Raw genomic sequence first — 14,151 nt, 5'->3', positions numbered from 1 at the left:
TACGACTTATATTAGTCTCTTCGTTCTCGCGTGACTAACGGATAAATGAAACCCAGGGGTCTGATCTATTTCACTTAGAAGAAGAAACCTGTGGATCGATCGATTCGCAAGACGAAGATAGCTGCATTCTTGTGAATCGAGTAATAGTAACAAACAAAGAAGATATATGTGTGTGTGTGTGTGTATATATATATGGTACGCTCTCTCTTAAATTTCATTAATATCGTAAGAGAGAACGATCTCGTTTCACTCTTGCATCAAGAAATCAATACGAATTCAAAAATATCTTCGATAAATATTTCAAGTAGGTGTGGTAATACTCATAAAGAGTCGAACGAAAATATATCGACCGAGAGCTTCTCGATACAATTGATATTTCACGATTCCTGATTCCCGATTCTCGATTCCGGATTTCGAATTCCCGATTCCTCTCTTGAAATTTCTTTGCAATGGCAAAGTGCTGACCCCTAAAGAAGAACGTCGCTCGCTATATCGACGTTTTTCCGTGTATTTTCTTTTCTTTTTCTTCTTCTTCTTTTTTTGTTTTACCCTCCACTATGTATCTCTTTCTCACTTATTCTTCCGTAGTCTTTCCCTCACAGTATCGGATTACGCGAGTGATAGCCAAAGGACGAAGGGTGGACTTTGCTACGTGGTTGTCGAATTTATGGAATCTCTCTAGGGAATCGAATCACTAGAGCCATTCGTTACTAGAGTCCTCTCGTCGCCAGAACTCACTAAGTCAGGATAGATCGCGTGAAATAAATAAAAAGAAGAAGAAAAAAAAAAAGAAAGACAGAAAGTAAAATACTAAGTAATATCGTGGAAAAGTGAAAGGACATATCTAACGTATTCGTAAATGTCTTTCTTCAAAATAAATGATTTTCCAAACAATTCTTTTTTTTTTTTTGCTTTTCATTTCCTCCATTTTTTCCTTTTCCTTTTGTTTTTCTCTTCAACGTAACGAAGAGAAATAACGAAACATCTGTTGTTCGGAGACTCGATAAGAAAGAGAACGCATAACGATGAGGATAGACAAAAATAAAAAAAAAAAAAAAGAAAAAGAACGAAGAGGAAAGAACGCAAGAAAATAAGTATGAATGGAAATTGAATGAAAATGAAACCTTACGAAACATATGCCACACTCGCGAACATATCGGAACGATCTTATCAAAACGAATGATAACGCAATATCTTTTTCCCTCGTTTTATCTTTTCGAGAAAGATTAAAAAGGGAAAGAAAGAGGAAAAAGGCAAAAATAAATATGTAAATAAAGCTCGATCGTGTGCGATAAACATGGACGATAATTCGCATGTTTCGGATAAACATTTTCTTTCGGAAAACGGCCACTCGGATGGTATCCAAGAGGAAAAAAAAAAGAAAAAGGAAAAAGAACCAAAAAGAAAAAAAAAACAGACTTGTATAAAACTACGAGACTGGTTATAGGGAAAATTTTTGTTCGAACGCTTAACGCGAACATATAAAGTATATAACGATATACCAAGGGGTTGAAGGTGTCAGGGAAGGATAAGGGGTGGGAAGAAGGACGAAGCGCTCCTCTCTTCGCGTCATAAATATTCCAAAGCCGGATTAGAGAGTACGAGAAGTTGTGCGAACGCCGTCGTCGTTGTCGTCGTTGTCGTCGTCTCTCTCTTTCTCTCTTTCTCTCTCTCTCTCTTTAACTTCTTTATCCTTCGCAAGGTTGTCCTCTCTACATTCGCTTTAGCCTTCTCGTCGTGTTGACACCTTATAGTCGAGTGCTTCGACTATCTCTCTCTTTCTCTCTCTCTATCTCTCAACACTTTGATGCGAGTTAGGCCAAATAGTTTCGTCGTAGTAAACAAGCTTGAATTATTCATAAGTACACGGAAGATAATTCGGGAAAGGGCGTATGCAAAGACGAGCATGTATATTTAAGAATGATACTACGAAATTTAATGGGAAATATATATATATATATATATATATATATATGTATGTATATAGATACACATAAATGTATATATATATGTGTGTCTATATAAAAGTAAATACATACATAGTCATCAGTCCTGTGAAAGGACAAGCTGCTTGACGAGCCTCTCTATCGAAAGACGAAAAGAACGAAAAATTCGATGATATAACGATCAAAAGAAGAAATATCTCGAAGGAGCTATCTCTCAGCCATTCCTTCTTCCTCCCTACCCCTCGTCATACACCTCTCCTCTCACTATCTCCGCCCTCAGGTTCTTCGAAAAGGAGAAATCACTGAGAGACACGGTAAAGTCGTTCATGGTATAGTTCATAAATCCCTGCTAAGAACACGCCATTTCCGTGTACGCCTCCTGTCGAGGAGGAAATGACGTAGAGCACCGTGCGATCGCAATTTGCCGGAAGCAGAAGGTCGGTCGAACGATCGAACGATATATGTTATGTCTAGTTTAGATACCTAGGTATATAGTTATCTTTGGTTACAACAAAATTTTATAGGATTGATGACGATAATTTGGAAGGGAAAAAAAAGATGGGAAATGATCGATCCCATGACATTCATATAGGTATATATGTGTATGTATGTATATTGGTATCCACGTATTTCTTTATAACTTGAAATTATGGAGAAAAAAAAAGAATTAATTGTAGATCATATAAAATAATAACGCGCAAACGTTTTCGACTTTCATTCAGTTTGACAAAAAAAAAGAAAAAACAGAGCGAGAGCAAAAAAAAAGGACCAGAAGTGTGACCTCGCGATATTTGCAACGCTCACATTTGGGTGTACATTTGGGTTTTTATTTTTATAATTATTTTTTAATAAGTTTAACGATTAAAAAGAATTTATGAAGAAAATAAAATAAAAGAAAAGGGAAGAAAGAAAAGATTAGAATTACGGTCGTATCATAACGTGAACATTTTTGTTTTGTATCGGGTTTCGTTATTACTGTGCTTAAAAAAGAGAAAGAAAAGAGTATGAGAGGGGAAAAATAGGAAATGCAAAAAAAAAAAGAAAAAGAGAGAGAGAAAGAAAAGAAAAAAGAAACGAAAATACACCGACATAATTTTCACAAGTGCGTCCACGAACGAAGAAATGAAATCATATATTTGCTGACCAACTCGACTCGACTTTAACGTCGTTATTGGACGTGTCGGCGTTAAGAAAGAAACGCGATGAAATAGAAAAGGTAAACCGAAGCTCGCGTGAAATTAGAACGAAGATTACGTGAAAGCTTAGACACGAAATAATAATAGTATACGAGGTGAAGGCGCGCCACAACAATTAGCGTACTATCGTGCACGAAATATATTCTGGTAGAGCGAATGTGGAAATTCGTAGGTATGGGATAGGAAGGAGAGGAGGGTAGAGGACAGGGTGAGGGTAAAGAGGAGGGGAAAACGTTGCACTTTTAAACGGAAAACGAACGAATTTAATGGCACAACCAGGATTACTAGAGGACTATACCCACTCGCTAGATACTATTATTCCGATTATTAGATTACCGGTACATTAAATGCCGCTAATTAATTAATTACCGCTCTAGTAATTTCGACTTCCTCATTCCGTGTACGTACGAGAGACAAATAGCCCGCAGGAATATCGTCGCGTGCTCGTTTCCGTTGATCGAACGTACTATGGGCAGAAGTAATAAGTGATAATAGTATCTAGCGAAATTATCGGCAAATAATTATAGAAATCTAGTTATGTCATGGTTATAACTTATTCTTCTTCCACCTTCCTTTTCTATTTCCTTTATTTCACATCCGCTGCCTAAGCTTTCCTTTTCATCGCTCTCATATTATTATTTTATCATTATTTGATATGATATCGTTATGTATATAAGGTTACACTCTTTGAGCGAAAATGTGCGACCGACACGAAACTATATAAATTTTCCACGAACAACACCATGGTCTTTGATCCATGTACGTTATCTTTTAACGATTGCGCGTGAAATAAAAATAACCTTAATCTCAATTTCAAGCTCGAACTCAAACATAATATTTTTATAAGAGAGAGAGAGAGAGAGAGGGAGGGAGGGAGGGAGGGAATACCATGGGTACGATAAAATGAATAAGTTACATACATATATAAAACGAGCTAAGCGTGTTCCTTTCGTAAAACCACACTTTGTCACTTTTATCGTTTATCTTGCAGACTTTGTTATAAACGAAAACAAGTAGGCTGTACGTAGTTGTTGAGTCGGTTTTAAATCACCACTCCCTCGGGTGGATCGTACATAAAAGCGACTCAGGTCAAGTTAGAAAGAGCGAGATCGAAGAAAGAGAAAGAGAAAGAGAAAGAGATAAAAAGAGAGAAAGAGAGAGGAAGATTAGAGACCGGAAATCCTTCGTCCTGGGAATATGACGGGAATTCGAACGGAAGCGGAAAACGTTTCCACTCTTCTGCGTTACAACCGCGGACTGGCCGGTCGGCGAACCACCGACAAAACTCTGAACGTCCGTGTTCTCCCTGAAAGCTTGTAATTCGTCTACCTACCCTTTCACGCTTACCACCCATCGTCCTTTTCTACCGAGCTTTACATCGAGCTTACCACGCGAGCCGCTTCCGTCCAATTTTATTGCGACAAATCTTGCAGTAATACCAGCTCGTCCCCGCGAAGAAGCTATTTTTAGAACGCTAGCCGCTAGATGCCAGCACCGGAACGCCAAGCAAACCCTTCGGTTTTACCTTGTTGCACCCTCCTACCATTCAACCCATATTCACCCCAATCCAACGCACCTCTCTTCTCGTTTTTCCCCGTTCCTCCTCCTCCTCCTCCTCCTCCGTTTCCTCCTCCACTTCTATCCCACCATCGCCTATTTCATCCTCTTTACTATACTTTGCGAGCTCGTATAAAAGGCCATATCGTATTTCAAAGCAATTTAGATGATAATGACACGACTATGGTATTCGTCCACCATCGAAATATATATCTATATGTTTATAGTCTATATACGGTTTATCGTTAACGCGTTATCGTTAATCACTGTAACGCTAATAATCCTATGCGATTTTATTCGAATCCCGTTGTTGTTATTATCAAATGGTAGGAAAATTTAAACCCCCCTTCCCACCCCATCCCCATCACCAACACCCTCCCGATACCCTTCGACACTGCAACAAACTCCGAGAGATCGCAAACTGCGAGATCGCTCGATTTTAATTTATTATACGAGTAGAGCGTAATGCAACGCGAGTAAAACTTTACAAGTTTCACCTACCACCGAAATAACGGCCCGTAAAATCAATTAAACGAGCGTCCAATGGGTTTGCCTACGATACGACTACAGCGCCTATGGAAATTTATGTCGCATGGTCACCGCTGCGAGGGTTATCGATAAATTATCACACATGTTGACCGATCGTCCGACGGTAACCTTGAATCGATACGTTCTATTACAATCTATAATTATAATGATACGGTTTATAAGTTAAGAAAACTTGTATCGAGTTAATATCTGTCCGACTATGTGCTCTATATGCCGTTATCATAATTATAAATATATACACACATATATATATATGTATGTATGTATGTATGTATGTATGTAGATATATTTGTAGTAATATCTACTTCAATATACCCATTAAATAATAGGTATAATCTATAATTATAACGATACAGTTTGCAAGTTAAGAAAATTGATATCAAGTTTAAATCGTTACTCTCCGACTATATATTGTATATACTGTTGTGATAATTATAAATACATATATGTATATATTGAAATACCTACTGCAATATATTCATTACATAATATGTATGATACATTTGAAAACTTAAATCAGATTTAAATCGTCTTTCTTTTACTATACCATACTACTACAATAATCATAAATAAATATATATAATATCTGCTTTTCAATAATACCTATTACATAAAGTTTGAAAGTCAAATTTATATCAACGTCATTTCATTATGCAGATACCATCGTAATAATTCAAAATATATATACTTAGTACCTATACTACGATAATAATTATCACGTTTGTTATTAAAACAGTAAGTAATATTTACGGATAAATATTTTCCAGCAAAGTGTCATTACCATAACTACTTCACAGAACACCTTGGGTCTCACGAACTCGGAGGGTAATGTAAATCGTAACGCTTTATAGCCGTGGCTTGCATTAAAGCACGAATATATGTCGGTGAACCGTTCGGTCGAGGTGTTGTTGGTAGGGTGCAAAAGTTGAGAGTAGGGGAATGCAAAACCGTGTCGATGGTTGCAACGGCGCTGCAGTTACTTCACCGCGTACACACGGTTGTCCCACTTGTAATTGCATCGGCATGGAATTACGTTTGCTAATGATGGAAGCTCCCTATCCTTATCTTATGAGAGTAGTTTTCAGGGTGTATGTAAGTACCTACATATGTACGTATATGTGTGTGTGTGTATATACGTATCGTACGTATAAATACATACCTATGTATAATATGGATCTATACCAAGGGACAAAAGATTTACCTCGAGGGAATTACGAAGCTTAACGCAGGACAATTTTCTCACGGAAAGTATAGTTATAAATCAATTATATCTGTGCTTTTGAATTCATGCTCAAGTTCTCCACGGTAAACGCCAATAATCGAATATTCGTCCCGTTTAAATTAATTATACTTTTCTTCGTTATAGTTAAGATATCGTGCGTCAAACGATAAATGCGTTCAAACGATATTATAGATACTACCTACCTACACACACACATATCACTTTTCCCATAAGAAACTCGACAAAGGTTATCCTTGATCGAAACCAGAGTTGTTATACTCTCACGAACTAAGAAAACACGGAACTCTTCTGCTAGTTTTTGCAATTTGCCCCCGTTACGATTTTTACGTCGACTCCCGGTGATAAAATAATATACTACCGGCTTAACGTTCACATATAGCCGTTACGCTCGGCGAGTTTGCGATCTCGCGTAACGACCGTGGAACTTAAACTCTCGTTCTTGTACGTACGTTCCCGTAGAAACGATAAACGGTAGGTGGATTGTGGGGTAAGCTCGCGAGACTGCTCGACTAAATCATAGACGTCGTAAAAAAAAAAAATTAAAAAAAAAAAAAGAAAAACAGAAAGAAAAATACACCGAAAAAAACAGACGAAAAAAAAAAGAAAAGAAAAACAGATAGCTCCAGTAAGCTCCGACTTAATGCGTTTTGTCATGTCTAGTGTTCTCCAAAATGAAAGGAAAAAAAAAAGACAGAAGAAAGAAGAAAACCAAAACTGGGATATCGTTCGTAGAAATTCGAAGAACATCGTGGGCCGAACTAGAATATTGAAATAATTCGAATACAATTTTGTTGTGGCCTCATTTGTGTGGTTCAAAATGTAAGTATATCGTACATCATAAATACATTACGATTTCCTAACACGTCGTATCCATCGTGTTTCATCCAAACGATCCGAAAGGAAATATTTTCTTTCCCTTTTTCCTTCTACCATTAATTTATTTATTTATATTTTCTTTTCTCTTCTTTTCTTTATTCTTCTTCACAGCCCTTTTCATAAACGAAGAAAAAGAAAATCGACGTCGCTCGTGAGAGATAGTTTCGAATCGCAATTTCATTCGGTGAATTTTTTTAATTAAAAAGCAGTTTCAGTCCCAAGGGAACACCGTTGGTTATTGCAAGGATGGCTATCCACGTGTCCATTTAAAGGATACTCGAGGTCAGGCAACAGTGCGATGTCCGGGCCCGTCGACGAAGAGTCGTGTATGAATGACGTGAAAATCGTAAAAAAAAATAAAAAAGAAAGAAAAAGGGAAAGATCAAATTGAATTATCTTAACGAAAAGAGTTTCTCGTTTACGCGATGCACGTTACGAACGTTCAACGAGTCGGAAGATGCATTTATTTGATCTTTCGATAACGTAAGAACACGAATTACCGTCCTTTCTAATCTTCATCTTTTTTATTTGCGTCCCGGAGCGACGTGATAACGAGCTTTCGAGAAAAAGAGAGAGAGAGAGAGAGAGAGAGAGAGAGAGAGAGAGAGAGAGAGAGAGAGAGAGAAATCCTTTAAAAAAGTTCGTAACGTTTATAAAGCGCCAAGAGAAAGGAAATTATCTCTTATTACGTAGTAAAAAAGAAAAGCAAAAGAAGCAGAAAAAAGAATCTATCTCTACTTCTCTGACTTCTTTTTGTTGCTTTTGACCAAACACGAGGCAGACATTATTATTATTATTATTTTCATATTAATTTTTTGTTAAACGATAAATTCGATGAAAAAAATACAAATCCTTACTTTCTATCGATACGATTCCAGATATATGTGTGTGTGTATATATATATATGTATATATATGTATATATATATATATATCTCTTCGCATATAATAAAATAACAAACAGATTGGAATAAGTAAACCAAGAATTCAATTATCTACACCTACATCTGTCTCGTTTTACTTGTATCAAAAAGAGACAGGATATATATACATAAATTTAGTTAAATATTAGATAACGTTAGGTTTTCGAAATCGCACGTCTCGATCGAATATATTTAAACTCCTCTTAATAAAACATATAGGAAGTTTTATAGAAACTCGATACGTACGTACGTACATACACATACATATACACATATATATTTACGACTATTTTCTCTGCATATGATCCTAAAACGAAAGCTGCTTTGTTTCTATATTCAATTTGAGATTAAATGGGACAAACGACAATAGGTGGTCGTGGAGATAAAATAGGAACAAAAAAAAGCGCTTAATTCATAGAAAAAGAGATAGGGAGAAAGGGAGAAAGGGAGAAAAACGGGAGAAAGAGAGAGAGAGAGAGAGAGAGAGAGAGAGAAGTGACTCGCCTTTTTCCACACGAAAAACATCTCTGTGTATTGAAGTACAGATCGCTGTAGACGCGCTCTCTTATCGGCCGATTTCACGCACGAACGTAACACGCAATGCGTGCTTTGCACTCAGAGGCTTGACGAAAAAGAAACCCTTCCCTTGTTTCACCCTTACTCTTTTCCGTCTTTTTTTTTTTCTTTGACTTTCCGCACGAAGCTTTCAAAAATGTTTCATGTGGTATATATATATATATATTCGTAAACATGTGTGCGTGCTTTTGTCTGTCTGTATTACGTGTTATCGTTCACAAAATATCGCATTAATAAATCGTGCCAATTTTAATAGATGAAAAAGAATTCAAGCTGGACAAAAATAAATTATATCAAATATAAAAGCACTGTAATGAATATATATATATATATATATATATATATATATATATATATATATATATATATGCATACATATAATTATGAACTTTCCGTTGCATGCTCACAGAAAAAAAATCCTCGACGGAAAGTCGTAAATTAAGTTTTCTTTCGTTCGTGCAATCCTGCAGATTATTATAGTAGTCCACGAAATTATACGGGAATTCTTTGAAACGGCACAATTTTCATTCTTTTTCTTTCCTTTTGTTTTTATTATTTTTACTTTTTTCTCCTCCTCCCTCCGCCCCCGCCCCCCGCCCCCTCAAAAAACAAAAAAAAAGAAAGAAAAAAAATAAAAAAAAAAAAAAGAAAAAAGAACGTACGCCACGAAATTGTGAGGAGATTTGCAGTGTTGTGTCCGCCGGACGCGCCCATGCTTGGAAATTTTTTTTAAAAAACATTGATAAATCGTCACGGCAATAAAACGTATATCGAAACGTAAAGTGATTGCGTACGAATAATTTTTAGAATCGTCCTACGTAAATATTAATCCAACGTTCCGATAGGACTCGCGTTTGAAGGCGCGCATAGATAGATTCCACTTCGATATTTACATTCGACGGAACAAACTTTGGGAAACATCATTAAAATGTTTTCTCTCTTTTCTCTTTCTCTCTTCCCCTTGTTATTCTATATATATATATATATTTTTTTTTTTTATTCACAAAACTTGTTTTTTAATATCGCAAAACCGCGCGTAATATAGGTATCGATTATAAAATGAAAGATAGAAAAATCAAAGAGTCGTTCGTTACACGTGACTGTAAAACAGTCGATAATACTGTAACAACAGTGCAGCAGTTCATTGCCTTCTTTACAACCTCCAAGCTTACGTGAGAATATTTGAACGAGGTTGACTCTCTCTCTCTCTCTCTCTCTCTCTCTCTCTCTCTCTCTCTCTCTCTCTCTCTCTCTCTCTCCCTATGATATTAACCGTATGCATAGAAAATCACGATTTACTGAAACGTGCATCGATAACGTGATTAGTGCAGAAAAAAAAATGAGAGAAAAAAAAAGAAAAGAAAAAATTCATCCAACCAGCTACCCTTTCTAGGTGCTAGTTATATACACATATTTGCACGTATATCGTATAGTAGAGATAATAACGAGTGAACGATGTTAATGAGGAGTGCACACGCGTTTCGTACGCATATACATATGTAACTGTTCATTTTTTATCGTCATTATGTATCTCCGCTGGTACACCAACAGTCTAGGTAACGTTTATTCGCTCGAACAGCCATGACTCGAGTCCCTTGCTTTAGTAGTGGTTATGGTGGTGGTAGTAGTGTTAGTGGTGGTGTTACTACTGCCACCGCCGTTATAACCAATGGCCGTACATTTTCGTGCTCTAAGTACATTACAGGAATAACGATGGAACAATGATGTTAATGTCTGGCAATCAGTAACGGTCATTTCTACATCAGAATACGCGAGCCAACTCGATTCTATTACCGATGATTATCGTTCCCGTTCGGAACATCCAGAAGCACCCTTTTTACACTCCCCCCTCCCCCTTCGTCGATCTCCAATCGAATTCGTTCGTTTCACTCGCACAACTTTTTTAAATTGATTCCGCCACCTTCCAACGTGTTTTCTCGCCGAGGTAAAGAAAAAGAGAGGAAAAAAAAAGAAAAGTACGAAAAAGATGGAAAAAAAACGAGAGAAAAATGTACGATTAAACGTTTCGCCGATTTAATGCGATTAATTAGAAAAAAAGTGTGTATCGGACAGTGTAGTACAAGCGTGCTTGATCCAAATGAACTTTCAGGGAAACTTTCCAAATGTAAACTCGTCCCACCGATAAAGTAATTTCTTCGCTTCGCCAAGAGTTCTAAGAGGTACAAAGGAGAAAGTTATTTTCTGTAATCTTGCCTTCCCGAGCTAGCCTCTCCCCTTCCTTACTTTCTTTACGCGCTAACTTCCGATCAAAAGCAGACGCTGACGTTCTAATTATTTTCTTTTGGAAATATTAGGGGAAAAGAAAAAAGGAAAAAAAGAAAGAAAAAGAACTCAAAGGCCAATTAAATAAAATGCTCACATGTGTAGATAAAGCGCATTTAAATTTCTCTAAATAATTATAATTATATTAACTTTATGTATATGTGTGTGTGTGTGACTCGGGTACAGGCGAACGTACACACGCGCGCACATACACACATACATACGTAAAAGTCACGCTGTAGAGAGACTCTTCATAATTTTCTAACTATTCTGTGAGAAAAGCACAGTGAGCTGCTGCTCGCGGGGTCTCTCCTTTCTTTGTAAATGAATTATATACGTATCTGTGTAATATATAATGTAAAGGAACAAAATTTACGTAATATAGTATAAGTATAAACCCGCTTTATATATATATATTTTTTTAAACATTTTAAGAAATTTAAATGTACATATTTAAATGTCTGCGCTTGAAAAAAATAGAAAGAATAACAAAAAAAAAAAGAAAAGAAAATAAAGAAAACATATAAATAAAAATGAATAAAATACATTTTATAAACGAGCTCTCGCAAAAGTGTCTGGCGAGAATTTTGAAAAACAAAAACTGAAAAATACTCTCTCCTCGCTCTTTCCCTGTCTCCTATCCTATTAATAATCGACTTCGTGGAAATTTATTCGTTTCTATGGCCAACGAAAATCATATAGAATTATTCTATGCGCTCCGTTCGCATTAGGTCTACGAATTGCAAGAGAACGCAGCGTAAACGCGCGAGCTTGTTAGATAAGGAGACAAATCGAGAATATCCGTCAGAAAGCATCCGTGGCACCGTTAGAGAAACGTTAGCCTCCCAACGATATAACTAACTCGCTCACGACGTTATCATCGTCGTTTAATCTGTAGCTTATGCGCGGACAACGTTGCGGGAGTGCGAGCAAGATAGAGGAAGATTTGTCATCGTGAAAGGAATCGTTTTCGTTCTCGAAAGTGGAACGGACAGAGACATGTGTGTGTGTGTGTGTTTTTATATATATGTGTTAATATAGGCCTTAACCAAATACCGTCGTTCTAAATACCGATTTCAATTCTAGACGGAGACTAGAACCCTATTTTACTAAATATTCTCTCTCTCTTTCTTCCTTTCTTTCTTTCTTTCTCTCTCTTTTTCTCTCTCCCTTTCTCTCTGTTTTACGTATGTACACGAGTAGTCGTATTGTTATAACAAAAGTAGTGCATTTTTCAAGCATTACAAGAAAAGCAAGGATGCATTATCGCAGAACAAAACGGTAAATGGTCTCCGCTTAGGGTGAGAACGTGCTTTGCGGGAAAGTTAAAAAGTATGTCAAGGTTGCGAAGCGTGACGATACGTAGGAAAAACGTTTCTCGTCGAGGGAGGATAAAAAGAGAGAAAGAGAGAGAAAGTCGTAAATCGCACGAGGGTGAGAACGAGCGCGCGCACGCAGTGTCACCGACGTTACTTGTCATAGTACGCAAGATGAAAGTATCATGATCACGTAAAAATGTAGTGCGTGGGCGAAAATATATGTAGGAGTATATTAAAAGGGTCGACACACAAATATAAATCAGAGAGGATAAAGATAAAAATAGAATTTAGATCTTGTCTCGATTTTCGACTTTTCATCTGTAGGATAAATGTTTTTATACAGTTATAATCGTACGTACATACATACATATATACATACATACATACATACATACATACATATATACATATGTATGTATTCATGTATTCATGTATATGTATATATGGAAACCTTTACGAAACTTCGATAGATCGATCGGATCGATATGTCTACTTGTTTACCTTGGCGTCATGGCTCTTCATTTCCTGTCTCCTTGGTACCGAACTCTCGGCATCAGTATAGACGAGATTTCTGATGAATCCATTGAATCTTGGTTCAAAGATGACACTCGGCAGAGCTAACAGGGTAAGCTTGCTGTTGTACCAACCGGGCATACCACCGACGTAAACGTCCGAGTTACCGGACAACTTTCCAAATTCGAACTCCTTGCCGCGCGAAGTTGAAACAGCGCTGACACCGTCGACCGTCAACGTTGTATTCTCGTTGGATCTGCTTATCTGTACCTTGTGCCAGTGACCGTCACCGAGGTCGTGGCCCACGGTGACGATCTGCGCGCCTCCACCGAGGTTGTATCTAAGTCGTAACGCGCTTTCTACTAGTTTGACTTCAAAGAAATCGTAAGTACCACCGTCATCCGTATAAAGTAACAAACCATTGCCCTGTTCGGTTTTGAACTCGAATTCTAAGCTACCGTTTAACGCGGCGTTCCACTTTCGGAACTGTGCGTAACTAGTCGACGAGCCATCCAAAACGAAAGACAATGCTGCCTGCCCAAACATTAAAAGGGTCATTAATATCAGGGCCAACGCCGCTGCGTTTGCCCTCATCATCCAATACTTCGTGTACATTCTCGTCGGTTTCTGTCCTTTCTCGAAGAATCGAAAATTTCTAAGTTATCGTTACTTCTTTTCGAAAGAAGAAGTAATCCTGTTTTGTACCTTGCTGTCTCTCTCCCTTTCTCTCTCTCTCTATCTCTCTCTCGATCGTTATTAAATACTTTTCATCTCGGTTCTAAAAGGATACATCGACGAAATTGCTTTACGTTCCTCTTGTTTACTGTCCACCGGCTTCCCGTAGCTCTTTGTTGCTAGAAAGTGCGCGCATTGGCTGCAGTCGCACGTGATCACGCACGCGCGCACGCTCTCTTCGGTATGCGTGCGTGGGCGTCAGTCAAAGAGAGAAGGTGGACGCAGAGAGAAAGGGCTCCGGGGAGAAAAAGCGAGGGAAAATACGATATGACGGCCGTCACTGAACAACGTGCTCGTCGTCCTGACTGAACAACGATTTTTTTCTTTCTCCCTGTTTTCTTTTTTCTATTTTTTTTTTCTTTTTCTTTTTAACAAATCTACGATATGTTAGATTTCGATGTGAAAGACGAATGACTTTCTCGGGTATTAACGATTA

The 14,151-nt window shown here is 37.4% G+C and overlaps 1 protein-coding gene across 9 annotated transcripts in view; it reads right to left on the bottom strand.

Moving 5' to 3' along the window:
- Positions 1-14,151, bottom strand: part of LOC127065699 (neurexin-1) — a 287,672-nt gene that overhangs the window by 226,940 nt on the left and 46,581 nt on the right. For 8 of the 9 annotated variants that reach the window (XM_050998442.1, XM_050998444.1, XM_050998441.1 and 5 more), the window contains exon 1: positions 12,969-14,151. This exon is cut by the window's right edge. The exons of the other annotated variant lie outside the window; for it this stretch is intronic. In XM_050998442.1, the coding sequence (XP_050854399.1) occupies positions 12,969-13,595 (627 nt within the window). In that variant the 5' untranslated portion in view covers positions 13,596-14,151. The remainder of the gene's footprint in view (positions 1-12,968) is intronic. 9 annotated transcript variants of the gene reach the window in all.

This window comes from Vespula vulgaris, chromosome 8 (assembly GCF_905475345.1).
Source record: "Vespula vulgaris chromosome 8, iyVesVulg1.1, whole genome shotgun sequence".
Lineage (NCBI taxonomy): Eukaryota > Metazoa > Arthropoda > Insecta > Hymenoptera > Vespidae > Vespula > Vespula vulgaris.
This window is presented reverse-complemented; position numbering and strand designations above follow the sequence as displayed.